This window comes from Eucyclogobius newberryi, unplaced genomic scaffold (genome assembly GCF_026437365.1).
Source record: "Eucyclogobius newberryi isolate DKJ021-1_F unplaced genomic scaffold, fEucNew1.0.hap1 SCAF_19, whole genome shotgun sequence".
NCBI classification, from domain to species: Eukaryota; Metazoa; Chordata; class Actinopteri; order Gobiiformes; family Gobiidae; genus Eucyclogobius; species Eucyclogobius newberryi.
In genome coordinates this window covers 9,027,002-9,051,062 of record NW_027315823.1, presented here as the reverse complement: position 1 = coordinate 9,051,062, position 24,061 = coordinate 9,027,002, and the positions used below count along the sequence as shown (strand labels likewise).

The following is a 24,061-nucleotide window of genomic DNA, read 5'->3' as shown; positions in this document are numbered from 1 at the left end:
TTCAACTTTTGCTGAATCTGACACTGAAATCTAATGATTTAAAGTTAAATTATTAAAAGTTAATTTCACTTTATGCTCAACACTGTAACTATTTATGCCCAAATACTGGGAATATTAATTACTGATTGAGATGAACAGATGACATGAAATATTGTATCTAAGCATGATCTAATGTTGAATTATAATTATTATTAATTAATAATAATAATTTTGTTGTTTATTCATGGTCCTGTTTTGAACAGGCCAGGTTCCAGAACTGGATGGCGAGCTAAAGAAACCAGAACGAACCGAGAGAGTGCAAACATCTGCCGGTGTGGTAGGAGGCGCTGCAGCCGCTCCCCACACATACATTATATCCTACACAATATCCCCTGCTAGTGGATACACTGATTCATACTCTGAAACCCTTGGAAGTTACCCGTGGATTCTATTTTTGTGGACTGAGCTATGCAGCACTGCACTTGGAACTTAGTTAACGCGTTGAACTGATTAAGTTCAGAAATATGGACCATTATTCTAATTGTGCACAACTGTAAATATTGTATATATTTGTCAATCACTGTAAATAACACCACTCAGCGCTACAAGCATTTTGTCAGTTGTCTCATTGAATACACCTCATTTTCCTCCGAGCCGAACCTTAAACTTCTGGTACTAGTCCAACTCTAATTTTAATGCACTGCAGCATTATATATGCTACACATGCTTCACGTGACTTATTGCGCCGTCCCCAACCAAAACAATCTGCGTGACCTTGGCTCCTGGCACAGATCCTCCTCGCTGTATTTTGGCCACGTCATCTTTCCTTTTTTCATTTAATTCCATCTCTGAAAGTGGTAAAAATCTGTTTGAGCTGTATTTTAGGTGACTTCACGTTATCTTTGTATTGTTTAGGCTTTGCTCCAAGTTTGTTCCAAGAAACAGCCTGGTCTTTCTGGTTTTTAGACAGTTTTGGAAACGACACAGAGTCACTGCGGTTTAGGTTGTAAAAAGTGTGCTCTTCTTACCATCGGTTGACACAGGAATGGTATCGTGAAGAACTTTTTCAGATTCCAAAACAAATATCCGTGTTTTCAGCTCATTAATTTCTTGTTGATATTTCCGACAGCGTTCACAGTCTTTCTCCCTTCTTCTACCGGACATGTCGCTGGCGTCAGATATGTCGTTAAAACTGGAAAAATGTTCTTAAAATCCTTGGTTTACTTGAAAAAGTCTAAAGCAAAAATGTTTGGAAGACAAAAACTGATTAAAAAGCAAAATAAATAAGGAAAGCAGCGATAGCAAGCGGATCGAGCAAAAAAGCGTGTGCACTCTTCGGAAGCAGGAACTTGTATTTGCATGCATTTATAATACTTTGTAATGTGATTTGTACATACCGGTACGCATCATTTTCCCTGTGTGATTTCTGCAAAGAGACCTACTATTTATTTTTCCAACCTCTTTGTCAGACTGGTCGTTCACACTGCAAAAGACAGATGCTCTGTTTCATCACTCTGCCAAGATAATGCTGAGCAAGTAGTTGAGAATGAGATGAACTGTCAGATTCACCAATAAAGGCTCAGTCGCTCACTGTCGGACACAAAAGAGACTAAGCGGCCGAGTGTAAATATCACTTAAGCCTGTGTAGAAGAATTACAGTTGATTTGTGAGTGTAGTTTGAGTCCTGCAACTAGCTGAACACTATCGAACCGAGACGTTTAAGTGCGTATGACAAGTTAAACTCTATTAGACTATAGTCTAATAGTTTTGGTGAATTGTTTGGTTGGACATGGGCGGCAGATGAGACATAAGTAGAAGAGATTCTTTAACAGGTTGTAAACGTGGGCCAAATTTTGTCTTCTTCTTTACACACAATGCTAAGATAAGATAATCCTTTATTGTCCCACATGGGGAAATTCCATTGATGCAACGCAGGTAGATACAGAGGTAGATACAGAAGAAAAGAACAAATAACTTATAGGAAGTTTGAAAAACACTCTCAGTAGAAGATCTCTTATAAAAATCTTAGGATGTCCGCCGGGATAACGTGACGATCTCCGGGTAAGACGATTATTATTTGACTAAAAAATAAATACAAACATTTATTAGTTTAATGAATGTTCAATCTGCCTATAAAAGACTTGTCCATTACGCTTTGATTTCACTTGAATTACAGATGGAATTTTGTTCTTTGATGGAATTTGATTTCCTTTTGCTTTGACATCACTTAAAGGAGACGCATGCGGCAAAATGTACTTTTTTATAAGCATTTAACCAATATACGCTGTCTGCTATGGTGAAATGCTACAATGAGGGAAGAATGGGAAGTGTAATTTTTGAATGGAAGTTCAGTTATAATTTAGTTCAATACTATACAGAATACACAGAAATTCTTCTTTAAGCTTAGAACTTACTATTTTCTCACCAAAGTCATGACTGGAGAAACATAAAAATGTGTCATGCGCGCTTAAAGTCACAGGATTAGATCATAATAGTAGGTCATTTATGATGGGTTAGACATTTTTAACCCCAACACCTAACTTGATAATAGATTTTTATGTGATAAAAAGCTTCTTGTATGTCTAAAAATCTAAGTGAAAAGGGTTGAATTGTCTCTGACTTCCCATCGCCCCCATGTTGGTGGACTTTTGACTCATTTGTTTGCTAACAGAAAAGCCATGCATCTGAAAATTGTCTTAACAGCTGTAAATAGGCTTCCGAGGCTAAGTCGGCCCGTCTCTCAAAGAGCTGATTTCTGTAAGCAGCTTAGTGTTTCCACCTTCTCATTACACACCCTAACCTATTCATCTAGCGACTGCAACATGGCATCGCTCGGCAGGCCGCTCGATGGCATTAGGATGGGATGATACTAATGTGCCAGGAGTTTACAGCGAGCCAATTATTTTTGTTATCATGGTTCTTTGCATGAGTTTGCGCTGTGGAGAGTTGGTCTGGAAGTATTAGACAAATCTGGATGCGATATTTGCCGCGTTTGTTGAGTCTGACATGAACTTTTAGCTGAACTTTATTATGAGTTATTAGAAGTGGCCCTCGCTCGTACAGCCCCCGTCGTATCGTGCTTTGGTTTACGTAATTCCAGAGTCTGTAAATTTACTAAGTACTGCACTTAAAATACAGTTTTAAAGTCTAATATCTGTAGTGTATCTTTTTGTATTTTAATTAAGACTCCGCTACATTTGGAAGACAAATGTAATGCTCTCTACTCCACTACAATTACAAAGAACTTTGGAGTGGGCTTCAGGCTTTAAATGGAACAAAAGACAAAATTAAAATTGCTCCACTAGAGACTTTATTTGTGCAGAAGCTACTACACATTTACTACAAAGAGGGTTCTCCCCAGTACAGGTTGTGGATGCCACTGAGCAGTTTTATTGTGACTTGACTTTAGTCTATTTTAAGATAAGATAAGATAAGATGAGATAAGATAAGATAATCCTTTATTGTCCCACATGGGGAAATTTCATCGGTGCAACGCAGGTAGATACAGAGGTAGATACAGAAGAAAAGAGCAGATCACTTTTAGGAAGTCTGAAAAACACTTTCAATAGAAGATCTCCTATAAACAAAAACTCTCATAGACAAATAAATAAATACATAAATACCATTGCATGTGATCACGACAGTAATTGCACATGAATATGTGTCACGACGGCACATGGATTGCACATGAATTTCACAGTAATTGCACATGAATCACAACAGTAATTGCACATATGACGGAATTGCACATCAGTATTAGGTTAGGTCAGTATTGCGAGTGTTCAGGACTAACAGTGTTTGTTATAAAGTCTGACAGCAGCAGGAAGGAAAGACCTACAAAACCTCTCCTTCACACAGCGAGGGTGGATCAGTCTCTCACTGAAGCTGCTCTCCAGAGCAGACAGAGTGTCCTGCAGGGGGTGACACTCATGGTCCAGCATAGATGTGAATCTAGCCAGGACCCTTCTGTCCCCCACCTCCTGCACCGAGTCCAGAGCGCAGCCCAGGACGGAGTAGTTAGGGATCATTAACAATATCTGCAGTTCTAATATTTACAAAATAGACTAGACTAACTGAATTCCTTTTTCCAATATACCCATTTTAACCAAATACTGGTATGTCTTTTCAGTCTTTTACATCATTTATGAACATTTTACAGGGTGGTCTGAACAAAAATATATCATTATTTTTGAACCCACAAATGTATCATTCACTTATAACACAAAAGGTATATTCAATAATTGAATAAGTACTAGTTAATAATAATATATTGGTTAATAATAATATGTACGTAATAATTTGACTGAGCTGCTTTTGAGTAATATTTGACCAGGTGTATCTTCAGTAATGAAAGTAATGAAAAGCAGTACTTTGACCACATCAGCATTATTCAACTTATTTACTCTAAACCTCAGTCAGTCATGCTTAAATTCTTGTTCTAGCTGCTGATTGTCACATTTACTTGACAGCCCAACATATAATAATCATCACTACGGGTTTCGCTCATAGAAACTTGCTGAACTATTAGTATATGACTTGGCCTCAACTGTCAATGCCAATTAGTCGAGAGTAAATGGTACACGTTGTGATCTGTAGGTCAACTTTATTGATATGTGTTTGTGACTTTCGACATATGTGTGAAGCTGTGCCGACTGTCTATTAGGGTGTTTATCTCTTTTCAAATGTCTGTGTACAGAGCCACAGGATTGTTGTTGTTTAGCTGCCTTCCGTCCATAGGGCCATTATTAGAGCATTACCCCTGTGTTTGTGTGGAACAGAGGTTTGAGCTTCACCTCTCTGGCAGCGGAGGGGATCGGGGCCACCTCAGGATGTCATTAGTGTATGCCGTGTGTCTGGGTGCCGCTCTAATGAGGCCTGAGCCATCACGCACGTCGCAGACTGGAGGTGTCACCCAGAGGTGCCACCACCACCATGCCGGGACCAGTGCCTTCTCCTTCAATAAGTGGCACAGGAAACGCATCATTAGATAGACACGCAGCTGCAGTGGGCTTAACCAGACGAGATGGATAGATGGTAATGAAACCTTTAGTTGACGTGGAAAGGGGTTACGATTCCATTCGCGGATGTGTTTTTTTTTACTTGAACCCTTTTTGTCCCGTTACACGAAGCAGCTATTGCTCTTCTCAGACCTGCAGCGAGATTTTATGATGCATCGCTTGATCAATGTTTGTTGACTTTTCAAACTCAACTGAGCAAGTCTTACACATTTGGATATAGCAAAGGCATCATAAGTCAACGTTGACATAAAGTGTGCGTTATCCTCCCTGCTTCTCCTCGGTTCACCTGCCTTCACTTCGGTGACTGAAAAGCCATTTTCCTCTGTGACCTTTACGAGTTTGATAGAATAAGAAAATAATGTTTATAGAAAGCTGCACATGTGCGAGATAATATGAGGCTCAGGGAGACGGTGAAAACGACACCACACAAAGACGCGCACGTTTACAGGCACAATGGGTCATTAAAGACTAACACGAGTTTTGAGCCCTTTCTGACCAAACCTGACCCAAAGACAAAGAACACACTTTTAATGTCTCTGAATAGCTTGACCTGCCACTTAAAACATTTTGTGCTTCATTAATGCACTGAGTTGCCTACATGTGGCGGTGGTTTATTGTTCCCATTCTAAATTAGCTATTGATGTGGCTCTGTCGGGTTCTAAAGGTCTTTTATTTATTCTGCAAGCAATATCGTCACATGTTTTGATACCGTTTTCTTCTTTTTTTTTTTATTCAATACAAACAGTAAATATCTTGAAACGTTTGACGCACAATCAATTCTTGTACACTCATTCTTTATGGATATTATAAAACTTCTATGAAACATATAATACCAATAGCTTGTAATTTTGTCACAGGACACAACATCTCTCCCATCAGCAAATGCAATGCTTTTGTAATGTATTCTATTAGTTTAAATGGCACTTTGTTGATGCATATGCTTAGTGTTGTCGGCAGTCATTGTTCACGTGTGATTGGGTGTGACTTTCCTCCCCCGAGTTTGATTAGTCTCCCCTTGTAGCCACTGGGTTACATTTATTACAGCGCATATGTTCGACGGGGAGGGCCGCCTGATCCGATCCAGCAGATAGCCCCATCCAACCCTCTCTGGATTTGGCACTCTGCCCGCACGTGTCCCTTACCGACCAGCCTCCCCCCTCATGGCACATGCTCAAAGTCTTAATTAAATATCAGAGTGCTCACTAAGGCCCCTGCTAGCCACCCATGGATTAATAAAAATGAAGAAAGCAAAGTAATAGGCCTTCCATAAAGCAAGAGGGCCAGAGTGGGTCCAGGTCGTCTCTGCCAGCTGCTGTCACTGGCAAGCAGGTCTGAGAGATGATTTGCTCTCATTACTGCGAAATGTGCACCGCCCGAGGATGATGACCACATTACTGCGATCGAGTGTGATGTGATTGGAGTCGTGGTTAATCTCTCCGCTCCGGTCCCCAAGATGCTGCAAATAAATGGAGATGAAAATATGTGCGTTTTTTTTTTTAATATGGCACGTCTGTACTGATCCTAACAGAACCCAGAAATGATAGTGCAACGCCAGAGTTAAACAAAACAGTCCTCCCTGGTCGTAACCAGGGAGGTTGTGGAGCATTGTGTGGCAGCAGAAATGTCATCCTCTGCTTCATTTTCTTCTTGTAGCAGTGCACTTGTATTATTACCCCCAATCTGTATAAAGAAGAAGAAAACAAATCTGACTATTTACTATTTGAATATGAATAATCAGCTGCAAAAACGATTTACCTTTAGAATGATTGGCAGGTTGTTTACTTATAAATTCAAGCTTCGTCTCTCTTAAAAGACTTTGGACGCCATGTGTTGCACTTTTCCTTTTGTCCATAATTGTTCCCTTCTTGTTTGTTTATCTCCAGCCACGTCTTAAAATCCATCCCAACAGCAACAGACAAAACACTTGAGCGACCTCCTGGTTTGCACGACGCACATTACCCGTAATACACTTGGTACTCTTCAACGTCACGTGTCCGTCTCTCTTGCCGTTCTACCCCGTGTCGCGGCTCGACATGAAAGCTGGTTCTGGTTTTACATATAGTAGTGCTTTTTCCTGCTCCACTCTCATTAGGGACCAACCTTTGTGCGAGCGTTGGGAGGCCTCTCGTGCCTGTCACTGCAGTAGATAATGGTCACCCTGCTCTTTACCATGCTCCATGTTCCCTGTGATCTTTGAGGACATCATTATCCTCTCCATGTATTTCAAAAGAAAACGCTGCGTCTCCGCACAAATGCGCCCCTCGGGATTGGTTTTACCGCCAGAACAGTCCCCTTCTTTGTAATGCACTGTATCTTCATTCTACATCTTTTTATCTTGCACTTTTCTCATTTTGCTCTGGCTCTGGTGAAGTTCCCTCCGTGTTCTGTGCGTGTTAATCCTTCAGCGGCCATTCATAATTGCTGATACCGCTACAATGACTTGTTGTGCGTGGCATAATAAGCGGGTTAGCAGCAGCGCCGAACACCTGCCTCGCTTCACCTCATTACCACTGATTGCTTATCACACACCTTTTTTAATATCTGTAACTTTCACTTTCTTGTGCTTTTTTTGAGGTTCTCGACGACATGCCACTACGCCCACCTTTCTCCACACCTCACACTGGGATGCGCATCTTTGTTCCTTAACTTGTTAAGCTTTCCTGTGGGCTGTCTCTCTGCTGCACTCGCCCGCGGGGCACTTTATTCCATCTCGCTTTGAACTCGTTTTAATTTTGCACAGTAGCAGTTTTTATTAACATATTTATTCATTTATGACTCCTTTCAAAGTCCCTTTTGCATATGAGCGCACCTTTCTGCTCATTTGCTGCTTGGCTTCTCGACTCTCTCCAGTTAATACTGCATTATTTTAATCCCGACTGCACTGTCATAGGCTCTTTCTGAGATCGCTACTTTGCTGTCTAGACTTTTGCCTGTTCTTTTTTTTTTTTTTCGAAGGGAGTACGTCTTCATCATCCAAGGTCAAGGTGTCTCTCCAGTCACTGCACAGAGAGCACTTCCTCTCCACTTTTGCACTGCCTCCCACTTTTGAGCCTGATGGCACCCACCTGTCACCCACTCCACTCCCCCACCTCCATAATAATAGCCTACATACTGGCTTCGATCAAGGGCTCTCAGTCCATTTGGCTACACACTGATTGTTGGTGGGTGATGAGTGGACAGCTTAGGGTTGTCCTTTAAGCGAGATTTTTTCCCAAGGTGTTACTGACAGCAAAGGGGAAAGTAGATTGATGTATTTGGGTTACAGGCGAGTTTGAAACTCAGTTATTGTTTTTTAACTGCTTGCAAATTGTGTATGTTAATTGGAGTTGATTAAGTCTGTACATTCTGATATAAATATGGGCACGATTTTATTCAAATGGTTAAGCACATTTCGTCCCCCCCGCATGTGGCATAATGGAAAGGCAGCAATTTGTGACATATTATACACATTGTGTGTATTTATTAGTCGACTAAAATAGAGTTTGTCTCCATATATAAAAAGGTAGATTCAATTTATAATACATTCCCAAATGTCAAGCTAGCTTGGGTGAATATATATTTAAAAATCAAAATATCATCATCAACATTTATTGCAGCTGTTAAATATATTGGCGGGTTGTCTCCTGTGTGCATGTAAACTTTGTCAATTTAATATAACTATTACAATAATGATGTGATAAATCATTGAGCTGTTCATCTAATTAAAAAATGCCTCAAAATGCAGCTGACAGTAGATTCAGTGGTCTCCATCCCCGTTTCTGTCCAATTCACTGAGGTTTCTCCCCAGCCTCCTCTTTGAATCCAATGGGTTGTTCTTCAATATTATATTTGGAGTTCCAATTAAAGGTGCTGAGACACATTGTCTGAACCTGTGTTTCTCTTTCAGATGCCAGGGAGATCGTTCTGAAGGCTCAGATCTTAGCCGGTGGTCGGGGCAAGGGGTTATTCGACAGTGGCCTTAAAGGTGGCGTGCACTTATCTAAAGAGTAAGTAACACGCTATGAGTATTTCACAGAGTTTTACTGTTTAAGAAAGATCCATTTTCTTCTGGTGAGTTTGACTTTTTGAGTGAGCAAGCACGAAGAGCTCTCTAAAGATGTTCCCGAGATACTAAAGCACAGTTGGGATTATTTGTGCTGCAAATAAATAGTTTTTTCACTGTCTCATATTTTGTGCAATTTCCCTCAGTTAAAAAGAGGATTTTGACTGAAGTTTGGCTGAAGTATGATGCACCCTGTGCTAAATGTTCCAAATCCCATGCTGTTTGGGATTTGGTGTCGCTGCTAAGGTTTATTTTTACAAAATGAAGATACACAATTCAAGTTCACAATAGATATTTTTTAAGTCAATAGTCCTCAAACATGCTGAATTTACTTTTTATGCACTGGCAGCACTTTTGTCTGAATTCCAGTATAGATCATTTATTGCTACCTATAGGGCCGAATGTGATTTATGACAGCTGTTCTGGACATGTATCATCGTCACCCTACTTTGGTTGGGAAAAGCAAGGAACTTTTTCAAAATGAGACATGCTGAAGTTCATCGTCCCCAGACAGTGACACGAGTGCACGGTTCACCTTCCTCTCATCTATCAAAGGATGAGCACAACCCCTGGATTCATTTGTATTCACTTCTAAAAGCGGAGCAGGCTTCCAGAAGGGTGCTGGTATGCAGCATGCCTTTAAAGAGCCATAATAAGGAGAGCTTCATTCACAGTGATGTGTACTTGTACCAGAGTGTTTCTGCAAAAGATGCTTTGTCAGATATGTTACCATGCCCAAGAAAGAGGTTAACTCTTCATCTGCAGTGAACCCTACCATGTTATGTGTATGTAATGTTATGTATGACACATGTTCAAATCAAATCAAATCAATTTATTTTTGTAAGGCCCAAAATCACAACAACAGTTGCCTCTGAGGGCCACAGGGAGAAATGAATCAACAATGTCTGTGGTGGCGATGAAGTCAGACAATGTCTGTGGTGGCGATGAAGTCAGACAATGTCTGTGGTGGCGAGGGACGATGTCCCAGGGTCCTCTGTCCTTAGACTCTCCTTCTCGGCCAGGAAAAACTACAAAAAAAACCTCTTTGGGAAAAAAGCGTAGAAACCTGGAGGAGTTCCAGTGAAGGAGAGATCCGACTCTCACAGACGGACAGACGGACACAAGGAGACTGGAGCTGGACCCACTCTTCAGGCAGAAGAGGGACCGTCTGAGTCGAGCTGGACCCACTCTTCAGGCAGATGAGGGACCGTCTGAGTCGAGCTGGACCCACTCTTCAGGCAGAAGAGGGACCGTCTGAGTCGAGCTGGACCCACTCTTCAGGCAGAAGAGGGACCGTCGGAGGCGAGCTGGACCCACTCTTCAGGCAGAAGAGGGACCGTCGGAGGCGAGCTGGACCCACTCTTCAGGCAGATGAGGGACCGACTGAGGCGAACTGGAGCCACTCTTCAGGCAGATGAGGGACCGTCCACACAGGGCAGGGACCACTTCACCAGGAGAGGGGCATCTGGGTCCACAGGTCCTCAGGAGTGAGAGAAAGAAAAGAAGGCGGTGAACAGTTTGCAAGTGGAATCAAAAAATAAATATTGTTTGATAGCATAAGTAGTCAGAAGAAGAAGAGGATAGTGCTCAAGCTGTCAATGTTCTTAACATTCTCTTATGACTCTTTGACCTCTTTTGTTCCAGTCCTGCTGTGGTTGGTGAGCTGGCTAACAAGATGCTGGGCTTCAATCTGACCACCAAGCAAACGCCTAAGGACGGTGTCAAAGTCAAAACTGTAAGAAGAAAATGTTTTTTTTTTTTTTACAAGGTTATTTGAGTTCAATAATACAGTTGTGTGAGTTTAATGACTGAAAGCGGATACGTTAAAATATGTAGTTTCTGTCCAATCTTGTTTACTCTGGCTGGTGTTTTGGCTCGTTGCATAAATTGAACAGGGCCCAGTGTGAATTTTAAATGTTGGGTAAACAACTATTTTCTGTGTGCCACTAACAAGCAGGAAACTCATTTTCTGTACTGGCTCACCACATACAGTACCTCCCTTCTCTAAAAACATTTCCGGCTGATGAAGCCTTCAGCTTGCACACTCCCACCTCTTCTCCTACCGCTGTATTTAGCAAGAATCAAATCTGCTGCACTTGTCAGTTTTCAAAAAGTCACCTGGGACATTTTTGAGATCCAAATGAATGTCTCAGAGGCAGAAGGAACTGCAAACAAACAAAATACAAATTCTATTTGCATTCTATATTTTCAGTCTGGAGACTGCAGGGGGAGACGACAGACCATCATAGGGTCTTTCAAAGACATTTAAGCAAACACATTTTTTATTCTCCTTTTAAAGTTGTTGAATCTATAATAAAGTATTGAAAATCCAGAACTAAGAGCTGTAATCCGCAGTCCATCCCTGCATCTTCTCCCGGTACACACGCCTAAAATGCCTGCATTTGAAGATCAACAATGTGATAAATGGTTTTGCGAGCTTGCAACACATTTTATAGATTTAAATAAGGCCCCATTCTGATACCGCTATAAAAGAGGTTGGTGGTGTTAATAGCCAATATAAAAGCTGATAAATTGAGTGATGTAATGCTAAATTGTTAATAGCCTGCTGATTTTGAAAATTGGGTCTGGCGCTATTTGTTTTTTTGTTTTGTTTTTTTGGTGCTTATTATTTATTTTTATTTTATATTTGGTGCTTATTATTTTATTTAAATTATATTGTTTTGCCTCTATATGAAAGACCAAAAGTATTTTTGCATAACACTTTTTAAAAGGTCCGTGTAATCGCTCATTAACCCAGGACTCCTTTTAATAGACTAGTCCAGCCTACAATTGTAGTGAACAACCTGTATGCACGGTAATGAATATGTGTAAATGCCGACCATTAACACCTCTTTTTACTGCTCATTCACAGATCAATATGGGTCCAGTAAACACAAATACTGTACTTGAGCGCACACAGGCAATGTTTATAATTATATAGAATTACCGTCTAAACTGGTACATTTACAACACTCACCTTTCTGATCACAATTCTACACAAATGAGATTCTTTTTAATCCTGACTTAAAGCGATGATCCAGCATGTTGAGAGCAGGAGCAGATTTGAACCCTGGTGTGAATGAGCGTAAATGATTTCTGTTATGTTTCTCGAGTCGGTATCTTAGTTCAAAGCATTTATGGTCAAGAGCGCAGTGGTGCAAACAGGAGCTTGTTACTCTGGTGCTGAATTCATGTGCACTACATCATCACTGACAAACAATTTACTCCACAGAAAGAATATCAGTGCTGCTCTAATTATTAGGGCATTCATCTGTCTCTGTTAGATCAAATTGTTGTATTGTAGAGTGTCTGAGCCCAGGTTGGTGATATTGACCTGCCAACATATTGGTCAGGCCCTAGAATTAAATACATGCTTCCTCTTTTTGTAGTTTCTAAATAAAAAAAGTAATGTAGCTTTAATATTAGAGGCTATTCAGCCAGTTTGGCTCCCTTGACTTGAGAGACAGCGATCCATCCTCCCTGACAGTGATAAAGAACACAATACACATCCACAAGCAAACTCTCTGACAGAAAGTCCTTGTTATGTGGTTATGGTTAGAGTATTTTGTTCCCAAATGAGGCTTTTGCTTGCTTCTGTCGGCTTATCTGTCCCGTTCAGCTCAGGCCTGCTTTGTTAGCTAACATGTCTCTTATTGTGTGTGCACCAAATGGTCTCAGGGCCAGGCTTCACACATTCTGTCAGTCAGGCTTGTTATCTTATGACACGGTGGCCAGGCTGCTATTTAACTTTCATTAGTGAAGTGTCACACCCGTGCTGCCCGCGTTAATTATACTTCAGCAGTCGGTGAAAACGGATGTGGCTCTAGTACACTGTTTGATGTCTGCATAGTCTTTGTGCTGACCCGGTTTCCTTCTGCCTCTCTGTGTTAATGGTCACGCCCAGGTGATGGTAGCCGAGGCCCTGGACATTAGCAGGGAGACCTACTTTGCCATTTTGATGGACCGCTCCTGTAATGGGCCGGTGATGGTGGGAAGTCCCCAGGGAGGCGTGGACATTGAGGAAGTGGCTGCTAAAACTCCCGAACTCATCTTCAAGGTACAGGAGTTTACCTTTTTTTGCTTTGTTTATGCATATACCGTACTATGAAATTTATGAAATTTCCCCATGTGGGACAATAAAGGAATATCTTATCTTATCTTACTAATATCTTAGGTTTTCTCCACCAGATTTTTCATGTAAAGTTTGTAAGGTTTAGAAATGTAAAAACATGGCTATGCTAAAGCTGTACGTAACTCCCAGAAGGCTTTGGGCCTTGTCATTGTTAACAGATGTACCAGTTAGACCTTACAGATGGAGATTTATCCAGTATCTCTCTCTGCTTGTTTTATCATCCTTTTTTTTTCTAGACTGCAGATGTTAGCAGATTGCAAAGATTATGTATTAATATCTATCATAGTGCGTTGCAGATTGTGTGGGTAACGTGCTGTCGCAGTCCTGATACAATGTAATAGCTTACTTATTGCTTCCAAATTACCATTTCCACTGAAATATATATATTTTTGAATTGCATTACTTTTGCGAATCTAATAACTTAGTCCTTTTCCTTAGTCCTTTTATTATTGGCTTTTACTGCTCTACTTTGTTATCAGTACTGACCATTGTATTCTGTCAGCATAATAGTTTATTACCGTCCATTGTTTACTCATTCTTTTGCCAATACCGCTCCTCATCATTCCTTTTATGACGTTCTCTTTTGTAGGAAGTCATAGATATATTTCAAGGAGTTCAGGACGAGCAGGCGCTCCGTATGGCAGCTAATTTGGGTTTCAAAGGACCTCTTCAGCGACAGGTAACGGCACAGAGGCATTTCTAGTCATAATACAAAGAGGAAGCTGTGCAGACATAAACACAATTGGACGTATGCTCAGTCTCTCTCTCTCCGTGCACACACACGCACACACACGCACACACACGCGCACGCGGTTTGCCCATCATTACTTTAGCTGTAGAATATTGTCGAATATCATTATAGTCACATAATGCCAGGTGGTCCATGTTATTTCTGGCAGTGACGCTGTTGCTGGGAGCAAAAACAGTAATGGTACTTATTTGTTACAATGATTCCGGCCATACATATAAAAAAAGGACAATGCTACGGAGAAACGCATTACATTTTAGTATATCACATAAGCACTAAGTAAGAATTCATTTTGAAAACAAAAACTAACAGAAAACATTTCTGACGCAAAAATGTCAATGTCACTAGCAAAGAATGTATATAATGTTGACTGTTGCTGGCATAAGGCATTGATAATAAGGGTTTAGTGCGTTTCAAAGCATTGTTTTTCCTTGTCACTGTCTCTGCTGTCTGCAAAATCAGATTATCTTAGATTTGTGACATAAAGAATACATCTAAATAGGTGTAATGAGTCTCAGTTCCCAGAAGAAAAGCCACAGTCATAAATTTTGACTGCATCCATAAAAGGGGGCTTATCTAATTACAGGGTTAACCGTAACACAGGACTTCATTTCATGATGAAGAGAGACATTGGCATGAATATTAGATTTGCTCTGATTGCACTAAGATGTAGTAAATAAAACAAATTTGTTTAGTGTACTTGGCAGAGCTTTGTTGGCACCGTGTTTTAGAAGATAATGGTCGTCCTCTGTGGCTCCACAGGCTGCAGATCAGATTAAGAGACTCTATGATCTGTTCCTGAAAGTCGACGCCACACAAGTCGAAGTCAATCCTTTTGGAGAAACTCCCGAAGGACAAGGTACATGTGCCCTGCTGTCTGTCTGTCTGTCTCACTTCTGTCTCTCTGTCTGTCTCTTGATTGTGCACTATTCGACCTGTCATTGCATATGTATTATTATCATGTTATTTTCCCTCACAGACTACTATTTGCCGTACTCGGTGACAAGTCTATAATTCAATCAACGATTTGACTATCAGTACATTTACATGCTCTGCTCTCACTCAGCTTATACTGTAACATGATTCAGCTTTCAGCTTTCACATCAACAAGTCTCTCTTTGCACAGTGACTTAGCAGAATAATAGATATACTCTGATTATTTACTAGAAAGACACATTTGTTGGTAAGACTCAAAACTGGATTAGGACAAATGGTTAAGCCTAAATGTACTTCATTTTATCAAATCAGTTCTTTGTAGTAACGGTGTCTAAATTGGCATCTTCTTCTTTTCCACATGTATTCATAATGATGCATAAAAGCCATTCTTGCCTTCTCACTTGATAAAATAATTACCAGATTGCGACTCAAGAGAAGCTCAGAGGGGGCTTTCACACGTCAATTACTCAGACACAAAAGAGTATGATGAAGTGCACAGTGGCTGTTGGTATGTGTTGAACATGCAGTGAACCTTATTTTCTTCAAAATGTGGTAAAGGTGATGGGCCGTTTGAGATACCGGTACATTAGGACACATCCTGTAAATAGCAGATCATTCTTAATGTCTGAACTTCAATATCTGAACAGCTCTCCTGTTTTCACACACATTTCTACAAAATATTTTTGCTCATACCACATTTTGATTTAATAAACAGTATTCCTCCCAAAAGCATGTCTGTTGAATGACCAAAAATAACATAATTCCTGGGAGAAATGTGAACAGATGAACAAAACTGAATAGATTTTAACATGGAAATGTCTACAGTCAGATTAGCTGCTTTTCTGAGCTGCAAGTGAAAACAGTACCACATTTGAAACATGTGAATCCATAAAATGGCACACTTCTTATTTCAAAAGAAACGGTTTTGTGTTATTATTTTTTTTTTGCATTAAACTGGCAGTGTGTTTAACTCATGAGGACACAGACTGGTCACTGGCGCTGGTCCATCTGGGCCTTTTTAACCACAGCCTTAGAACACTGTATTCCAGTTTGAGTCTGTGTGGCGTAGTACCATCCAAACAACATACCTTCATCTCCAACAGAACATGACACAAATGTCCTGTAATAAATTTAGACAGATTCTCAAAACAAGGTTGATCTGCTGATATTGTTGCTGCCACAGATCATTACAGTAAGCTTAAAGTTCTGTGCAATAGTTTTCAAAGCTAGTTTATATTCCGATTCCCTCTCCACTCCCACACAGCTCTCTCTTGTTTGGCTGTCTGTCTCTCTAACTCTCTGTGTCATCCTCTCAACCCTTCCTACCTTTGCCCCAGTGGTTTGCTTTGATGCCAAAATCAACTTTGACGACAACGCAGAGTTCCGTCAGAAGGCAGTGTTCGCCATGGACGACATGAGTGAGAGCGACCCCACCGAGATACACGCCGCCAAGTGGGACCTCAAGTATATCGGGCTCGACGGAAACATCGCCTGCTTTGGTAAGAAGGTGGAGGAAAACCTACGCGGGTTTCTTAGAAGAGGGTTTGGGTCGTAACTCATTTAGAGCATCACACACTTTTGCTCCCAAAACTGATATCCTTGAAATCATAGATCTGCATTAATTTAAACTGATCTATTGCAATCAGTGATTGCTATATTATACCATAACTATAAATTTGTAATGCTTTATTCAAGAGTTCTCATAGGTACTATAAGTTAAGGGCACAGTTAAAACTTGGTAGACATAAAGGCAGCTCGGGCGCTCTTCCAGCCCACATTGCAAGTTGCTTTCAGACAACTCCAGAAGGATTTCTCCCGTAACCAATGCGTTCTAATTAGCTATAATCCGCCCAGAAAGTCTCCAGCGAGCCAGATTGTTAGCATTCTCATTAAAGGCCCCCTCTCTTGTCATAAATCAAAGCTTTTACAGTGTATTGCAACACTAACAGTTGCTTCGGCGCCTTACTGCATGCTCTCATATACATAGATGTCTGCTACCCCCAACCACATCTGACAATTTCGTCCTTCTTAAGTCGCTCCTTAAAGTAACTCTAGCTTTAAAGGCCGTGCACTTTCTGCGAGAGGTCCATACACCAACGAAATGGCAGCTGTTAGATCAAATTTTCCTCTTATTAAGACCTCAGTCGGGAGCTTTTCCAGGACACGAGTTCATACGGGCTGAACCGATTGAGCAAAGACATTGTGAGATTGGCGTGTACACATCTCAGCGGGAGCGCCGGGCTAGAGCTAAATGATGACATAGCCCAGAAAAAAGGCACAGCAAAACCTCTTCTAATCAGCGTTCTTTCTGTGAAGTTCTGAGTGGAGTCTTAATCAGATTTTCTCTGCGTTGTCCAACCTGAAACACTCAATGTTTCTGATTAGAATATTTTATATCGCTGCATACACAATTTGACAAAGAGAGAAGAGGCAGAACACTTTACATTTCTTTGGTTTTCATTGGGGTACTAGAGACGAGGGGGACGCCATTCAGTCTTTTCTTCACTGTTTTAATGTTTTCTTTATAAGAAAGTGGTTTAGGTTGTCTCAACGACTTCAAACTTGCAGAAGTCGTCAAAATATTTTAGTTCTTTTAACTTAATTACCGGTGCTTTTTTGTAGTTTAATACCACTTCACATCCATTTTCTACCGCTTGTTCCCTTTCGGGGTCGCGGGTGACTGGAGCCTATCCCAGTGACTTCGGGCCTTAGGCGGGGTACATCCTGGACAGTGGCCAACTTGTCGCAGGGCCAACACAGAGACATAGACATTACAGACAGTTCCCGCTCACATTCATTCACTAGGGCCAATTTAGAGTCACTAATTTTGCCTAACACATGCATGTCTTTGGACGGTGGGAGGAAGCCGGAGAACCCGGAGAGAACCCACGGTAACACGGGGAGAACATGCAGACTCCACCCAGAGAGATCATGTGATGTTGGTCTGGTCTGGGAATCGAACCCACGATCTCCTTCTTGGGAGACAAGAGCGCTAACCGCCTTTGCCACCGTGCACCCCGTAATTAATACCATTTCTAATCTTATTTTTGGATTATTGTAAACTAGTCTGACTTTCCATCTGGTATATGATGTACTATTTTGTCCAAAACTGTAGAGATGTTTTCTTTATAATTCTCATGTAAATCTATATACGTTTTCATATTTGTATGTATACGTTTAAGCTCTATAGATACAAATGTGTTCATAATAACTTTGGAAAATAATCTTGTTCTGCTTGACAAACGTCATTGAACATTTGTAGTAATACTTGTTTTTCCTGCAGTGAATGGAGCAGGGTTGGCCATGGCAACATGCGACATCATTGACCTGTATGGAGGAAAACCAGCCAACTTCCTGGATTTGGGGGGAGGAGTCAAGGAGAGACAGGTCTACGAGGCGTTCAAACTACTCACCGCAGATCCAAAGGTATGCCAACGCTTTTGATCATGAGAAAGTCTAAACACAAACACTTTTTGCTAGATTCAGCTGTGAAATTGTCATTGGTTTTGCCGTCATACATCTTGTCATAAAGCGCTGTCTCTGCCTAACACTCAGTGAGGGACACAACAGCCCTCATTAGACTCGGGGACTCTGGCATATGTCCACGTCTGCCTCAAAAACACACTCGGAGGCAGAAAGATTATGCGCCATCGTTTTCTGTCTCACCGCCATGATGAATTGCCCCTCTGTACTGTGCAATCAACACGGGCCTTAAAGGACTCATTATTGCACGTGTGTGTGTGGTGACAGGCGTGTTCGCATGCATATTAATGTGAGAGCACAATAATAAGCTCATACACAGACTTAAATGAAAGCCCTCCTACCAAAGGCTCTGCTCTGTGAGTGGCAGCAGCTCCGGGTGTTTTACAAGTCATTTGGCTCTGTGTGCAGAAAGCTAATAAGTCCAAACTAAACAAAGCAAGCCTTGTGACGATAGCGCCGGGGCCGATGGTGTGTCTCTGCTGTCTCGCATCCAGCTCCCTCAGACTGCCTTTGGATGTTTGGAATGCCATTTTCACTTCAGGCTGCAATTATTTGTAAAATGATTGCATTGTGGAGTTTCAGCGTGATTGCAACAGTTGGGGATAACATAAAAGTTAAAAAGAGTTTGTTACCAGAACTCAACTTCCCATGTCAGCTGCTGTAACGATCATGACTGGAGTCTGTTCGCCTCACCATGATGGTTGTATCCGAGTTCTCTTTCCCTTGTTTTTGCAGTGTGAAACGTTTGTGTGCATAGCCTGAACTGAGTTTGAAACCAATGACACCAATCACACAATGTGGTTTCACCCAACTTAGCTTTCTGTTCGATGTGTATAACCACATGAAGAGCACAAAGGTTAATTATTTTATCATTATCATTATCATATTATCTTTATGATAATATTATCATTATCATATTAGAAGTGGGCAATATATATAGACATTTAGATGATACCGTGAATGTTGTTTTGAAAATGTGCAACATTTGAATATGAGTAATTTTGAAAAATGCTACAAAAAGCGCTGATTAAAATAACATGGCTCACACCAGATGAATTCTCGTGATATTTGTTTTACAAACTCTTAGGTTAGAGTCCAGCCGCTGTAGGCCTGACCAGTCACAGCGACGGCAAAAGGACAAACCTAAACAAACATGGTGACGCCGAATTTAGCAGATTTACTACATCCTTGATGACGAGGAAGGAGTCTTTGCTTTTCTCTGACAGTTTGATATTTTGGCTTGTTCCTGTTGTTGTGACGCTTTGACCAATCAGACTCAAATATTGACGTCACGCTTTTCCTGATGCCTTTTGTCGAGAGCCTGTCCAGATTGATATTGGGTTGAACTCAATTCAGGGTGATACACACAGTCTGACTGAGCCCAGTTAGATTATAAAGCTATGATTGCACAATAAACACGCGTTGTGTTCAATCAAAGTCAAAACAACAATAGTCACTTTATCTGCACTTGTGACAATATACAGTACATGGATGTGACGCCTTTTTTCTTTCTGTAAAGCAGCAGAATGTAAACACATGCTTGACAGTTGTTTAATCATTGAAGCAGATTCCCATCTCAAGCGTGCCTTGGCTGACCTTAGGGTCTCTCTTTGTGCATGTTATTATTTTTTTTGACCACCATGCAATGACTATATAAATCTATCAACGGAAACCTTGATTTATTCCAGGAATGTTTTATATTATCCTCTTTGTGATGTGCTTGTCACTCAACTTCGATTTAAAAAGTTTTCTGCGGCTTCTGTAGCTAACCTCATGCAGACTTTGTTTTAGACCTATACAAACATTTACATTAATATGACAATTATTGATGTATTCAGATGTATTTTCATTCCTGACTCGAACTGTTTTATTTCAACTCGATAGTCCTAGCTGAGCTTTTCATGATCCATTTTCAGTAAGAGCCTGGAAATGGCGGCATTTTGCAACAGTTTGTGCCCCATGTTGTTTCACACTTTCATAGATGAATAGTAAAACTCTGGCACACTGGCACAGCAGGTGATGCATTGCCGTGCTCAGATTTCCACTGTGTGTAGAGTCTATTTAGTCCTGCGTGATACGAACTGGCTGGACTGAAAAATGTGAATAAATATGGCCAATGAAAAAAAAAAAAAAGAAACATGGTCAATATGGGAGAAAGAAAGATGTTGCTTTAAACTCAATAGGGGGCACCATCTACTTTTATTGAACTGTTTTTCACACGCAACGTCAGGAAGCAAAGTCTGTACCGGTTCCAGTGAGGCTTTCAGAATCCCTGCATGGACACGAGTCGCCTCCTTGGCCCTCCTCCCGGTCCTTCTTCTCTTCTTCTCAGGCTTGGTTAGATTCCCTCGATCCAGATGGGTTAGAAAGCCCTCTGCCTGTTCACGCTGCTATGTATGGAAATGGTGACAGCCAGCTCCTCCCTAACAGCCTGAATAAAGTAGAATAGGATTGACATTAAACTGGGTTGGAAGCATATTAGCATTTCAACCAAGGGAGCTGCGAAACCTGCTCTGATCTGTGAAGGGAATGTTAATCATTTCACAATAAGGAGCGAGAAGGCGCAGCTCATTTGCATTTGGCTTTTTTCCACGCACAAATTACCACCACTAAAGTTAAAAACGAGCAAAAATTGAAATTATAATCGCGCCGTATACTGCGAGAAGGGAACAAGGTGAACAATTATTGATTCGGCGCGTCAATAAGTTGTCGCAGAAGTGCTTTTTTTTTTTAATTTGCAAATTGTACAAAGCCACAGTCTTCGAAATGCAAAACTCTCCGTGGAGGTTTTGTTCCTGCTTCGCTCGCTTCGCACATCATTATATGTATTTTTTTTTATTTTGGGAAAGTGAAAAGTGTGCCTATTCCGGTTGGCGTCGTAATGCGTCTCTCACCACACACCATTAAGGAGGCTTATTTCCTCCTTTGCCGCGTAAGAAGAAATAAGTTCAGTATGGGCTGGAGGGGGGAGCCGGTAATGTTCCCCTGCATACATGAATACGGGCTTTGCATCGGGGACCTTCCGGTGATTTATGCGCCCGCTGCGACCCGTACGACAGGTAATATCCAGCACTAATGACGTCATACATTTGGGTTAAAACGAGTACGAGTGCCATTCTGTCTTCCCGAGTCATTTTTGTACGTTTGTTTGCCACTTTTTCTTCCATCTTTTGTAGTTAATGGCGAAACTGCGCGGCGAGTGGCGCGATTGAAGTGCTGTCATAGAAAAGCACAGAGCGACCAAGATGACAACGCTTCCTTTTTTTTCTGTTTGTGTTCTACTGCGTTGGCCTTCATTATCTTATGTTCTGAGGAGGGAAATTAAGAGCTCTCCGTCTGACTGCCACAATACAGGAAGATTGGAAGGAGGATGAATCATGAGTCGCCGAGCTCAACCGGGTCCAAAAGCATTCAACGTCGTTTGAATTTTGCCCCCGGCTTCTTAAAGCGAGGACATATTTATTTTCCGCGGTAAAATAAATAGCTGCGATTTCTTAATATCCACATATAGAACAGTTTGTTCACAGGCTGGCTGAATTTATTGAGGTTTCCCCCACAGGCACCTGTAGGCACAGAGCCAGAGCAGGCAGCAAATACCGACAGCCAAATAACCTTATTATTGCTTTGTGCCCAGGCCATAAAGCGAGTGGCAGATGGATGCTTTGTCCAACTTTCATCCATTTTGTTCTCAGGGCTCCGGGCTTTTCCTGTAATTTTCATAAGGTACAACATGAGGATTTTTTTTTTTTACTCGATGTGCTGTATTGCCCCTTATGAATAATTTCTCGTCAAGACCAAGGTGTGCCAATGTTAGAATTAATAAAATATAAGGCTCTTTACTGTCTTCCTAGGATTACATTGTGGGCTACTTCAAAATGGCGAAACATTTCAAATTTGATGTAGGGGCGCACCTTCAGTTCAGTCCACATGTGTGTGTATTTTATTCAAATGAATGTAGAATGTGCGTCGGAACAAATGTTCGCACAATTTTAACACCTCTTGACCTATTATTTATTTGTGTGGCTCAGGTAGTTCTGGTCAATTTTACAAGCTCTAGCTGCATCAAGTAGTGAAGAAATCCATGCTTTAATCCTTAAGAATCATTTTAATTGCGAGAATATATGACGAACAATTAATTATCTGACTCAATCTACGGTAAGCCTTTTATAGCCACCTGCAGGGCATTTAGGTTCATTTGTTATAAGGCAGGATAAAATGTTCCTTTCATAGGATAATTTAATGATATGTATTGAAACTCAATGAACCGTATTTATTATAACACATTTTAGAAAATAAAAACACACTTGATATAGTTTATAATTGATTATCTACATTTTGCAACTTATTTCTTCTGTTTTTTTCTGTATCTGTAACGAACAGCGGTCGGTTAATACCAAAATTAACTAAACAATTTCTGATTTTTACCATCTTGATCTATATCAAAACTAGTCCAAACTGTCCAGAATAGGTACAATTTTGCACTCTTCATTTTGATTTTGCTTTTCACTATAGATTCCTTCTCAAATGGGTTTCCAGTTTCTATTCTATTTTTAGTACGGAAACTGGACGTATTAGTAGTAGTAGTAATAGTATCTGAGCATAGATTTTCTTTTTATTGTATTTAACTTTTTTCTATAATAATAGTTAAGATTTTCAGCATGGTAGTTGAACATCATTGTAATAGTAATATGATTAAAGAACTTATCTTCTCTAGAACATGAGTAAAGTCCCACTCTTCCTGGCGCCGCTCAGAAGCATGACTCATGACACCATCTTCAGTTCCGCTCACAAATGTTCTTTTTGATCTCACTCCTGGCTGTGAGTTTGCCAAACGTTTACACCCACCCCACGCTTACATTTCATTCAGAGTTTATCTATTTAGCATTGAAGGATTCTGTTTCTGATGACTTCTTTGAGTGTGTTGTGACAAAAATAGTGAAAATGTTGAACTCAAAAATATAAAACTACCGGTACTAAATGCCAACTTCTTAGAATTTTGACTTAGCAGCTCCTTCATCTCTCGTTCGTATAAATCGATTATGCCCAAAGATCTCCTGTCCTACAGCAACATTTTAGACTCTTTTCTTTCCAACTCAGTGAATGTGATTCTTTGATTCTCCACTTTTAACCACTATCTTGTTGTCTTGCTGCATTGCACTCTCCCCGGTGACGAGCAGAAAAAAAGTAACTGATAATCTGTTGGCATTCAGAATCAGAATCAGAATCACAAAAGCTTTATTGCCATTGTTAATGAACAGAATTCACAAACCTAGGAACCTGTCTTGGTGATTCGATGCAACACAAAACAATGAACTATGATAAAAACAATCTACATATTCAGGAAGTTCAGTTGCCCAAAATGTTGTTTAATAGTTTTGCATTAGGGATGGCATTATGGGCAGCATACGTCAATAACACAATTAGTATGTTCTTGAAATAGAAAATTCATATACACACTTCTTCAATTCTTTAAGAAGAGTGAGCCTGGTTTCCTTTCCAATCCATTGCGCCTCGAGTCAAATTCAAACAGAGACGTGTGTTCAGATGAGTTTATTTCTGTGATACAGGAGACATTTTACGGTCATCAATCAATTACGGCAAAATCAATCTTCACATATTAACAGTGTTTTATGCTTCACTCATTCAATCCCTGTGATATTTTTCGAGTGAAGGGTCTGTCACCTGCTTGTCTACATAGAGATATTATTTAAACCGTTTTTTTA

The 24,061-nt window shown here is 40.6% G+C and overlaps 1 protein-coding gene across 1 annotated transcript in view; it reads left to right on the top strand.

Annotated features, from left to right (window-relative positions):
• The window catches only part of suclg2 (succinate-CoA ligase GDP-forming subunit beta), a 104,998-nt gene that overhangs the window by 37,824 nt on the left and 43,113 nt on the right, over window positions 1-24,061 (top strand). Inside the window, exons 3-9 of the mRNA XM_072451672.1 lie at window positions 8,884-8,983; window positions 10,684-10,774; window positions 12,944-13,096; window positions 13,761-13,850; window positions 14,682-14,778; window positions 16,193-16,354; window positions 18,139-18,281. Coding sequence (XP_072307773.1) covers window positions 8,884-8,983; window positions 10,684-10,774; window positions 12,944-13,096; window positions 13,761-13,850; window positions 14,682-14,778; window positions 16,193-16,354; window positions 18,139-18,281 — 836 coding nt within the window. The remainder of the gene's footprint in view (window positions 1-8,883; window positions 8,984-10,683; window positions 10,775-12,943; window positions 13,097-13,760; window positions 13,851-14,681; window positions 14,779-16,192; window positions 16,355-18,138; window positions 18,282-24,061) is intronic.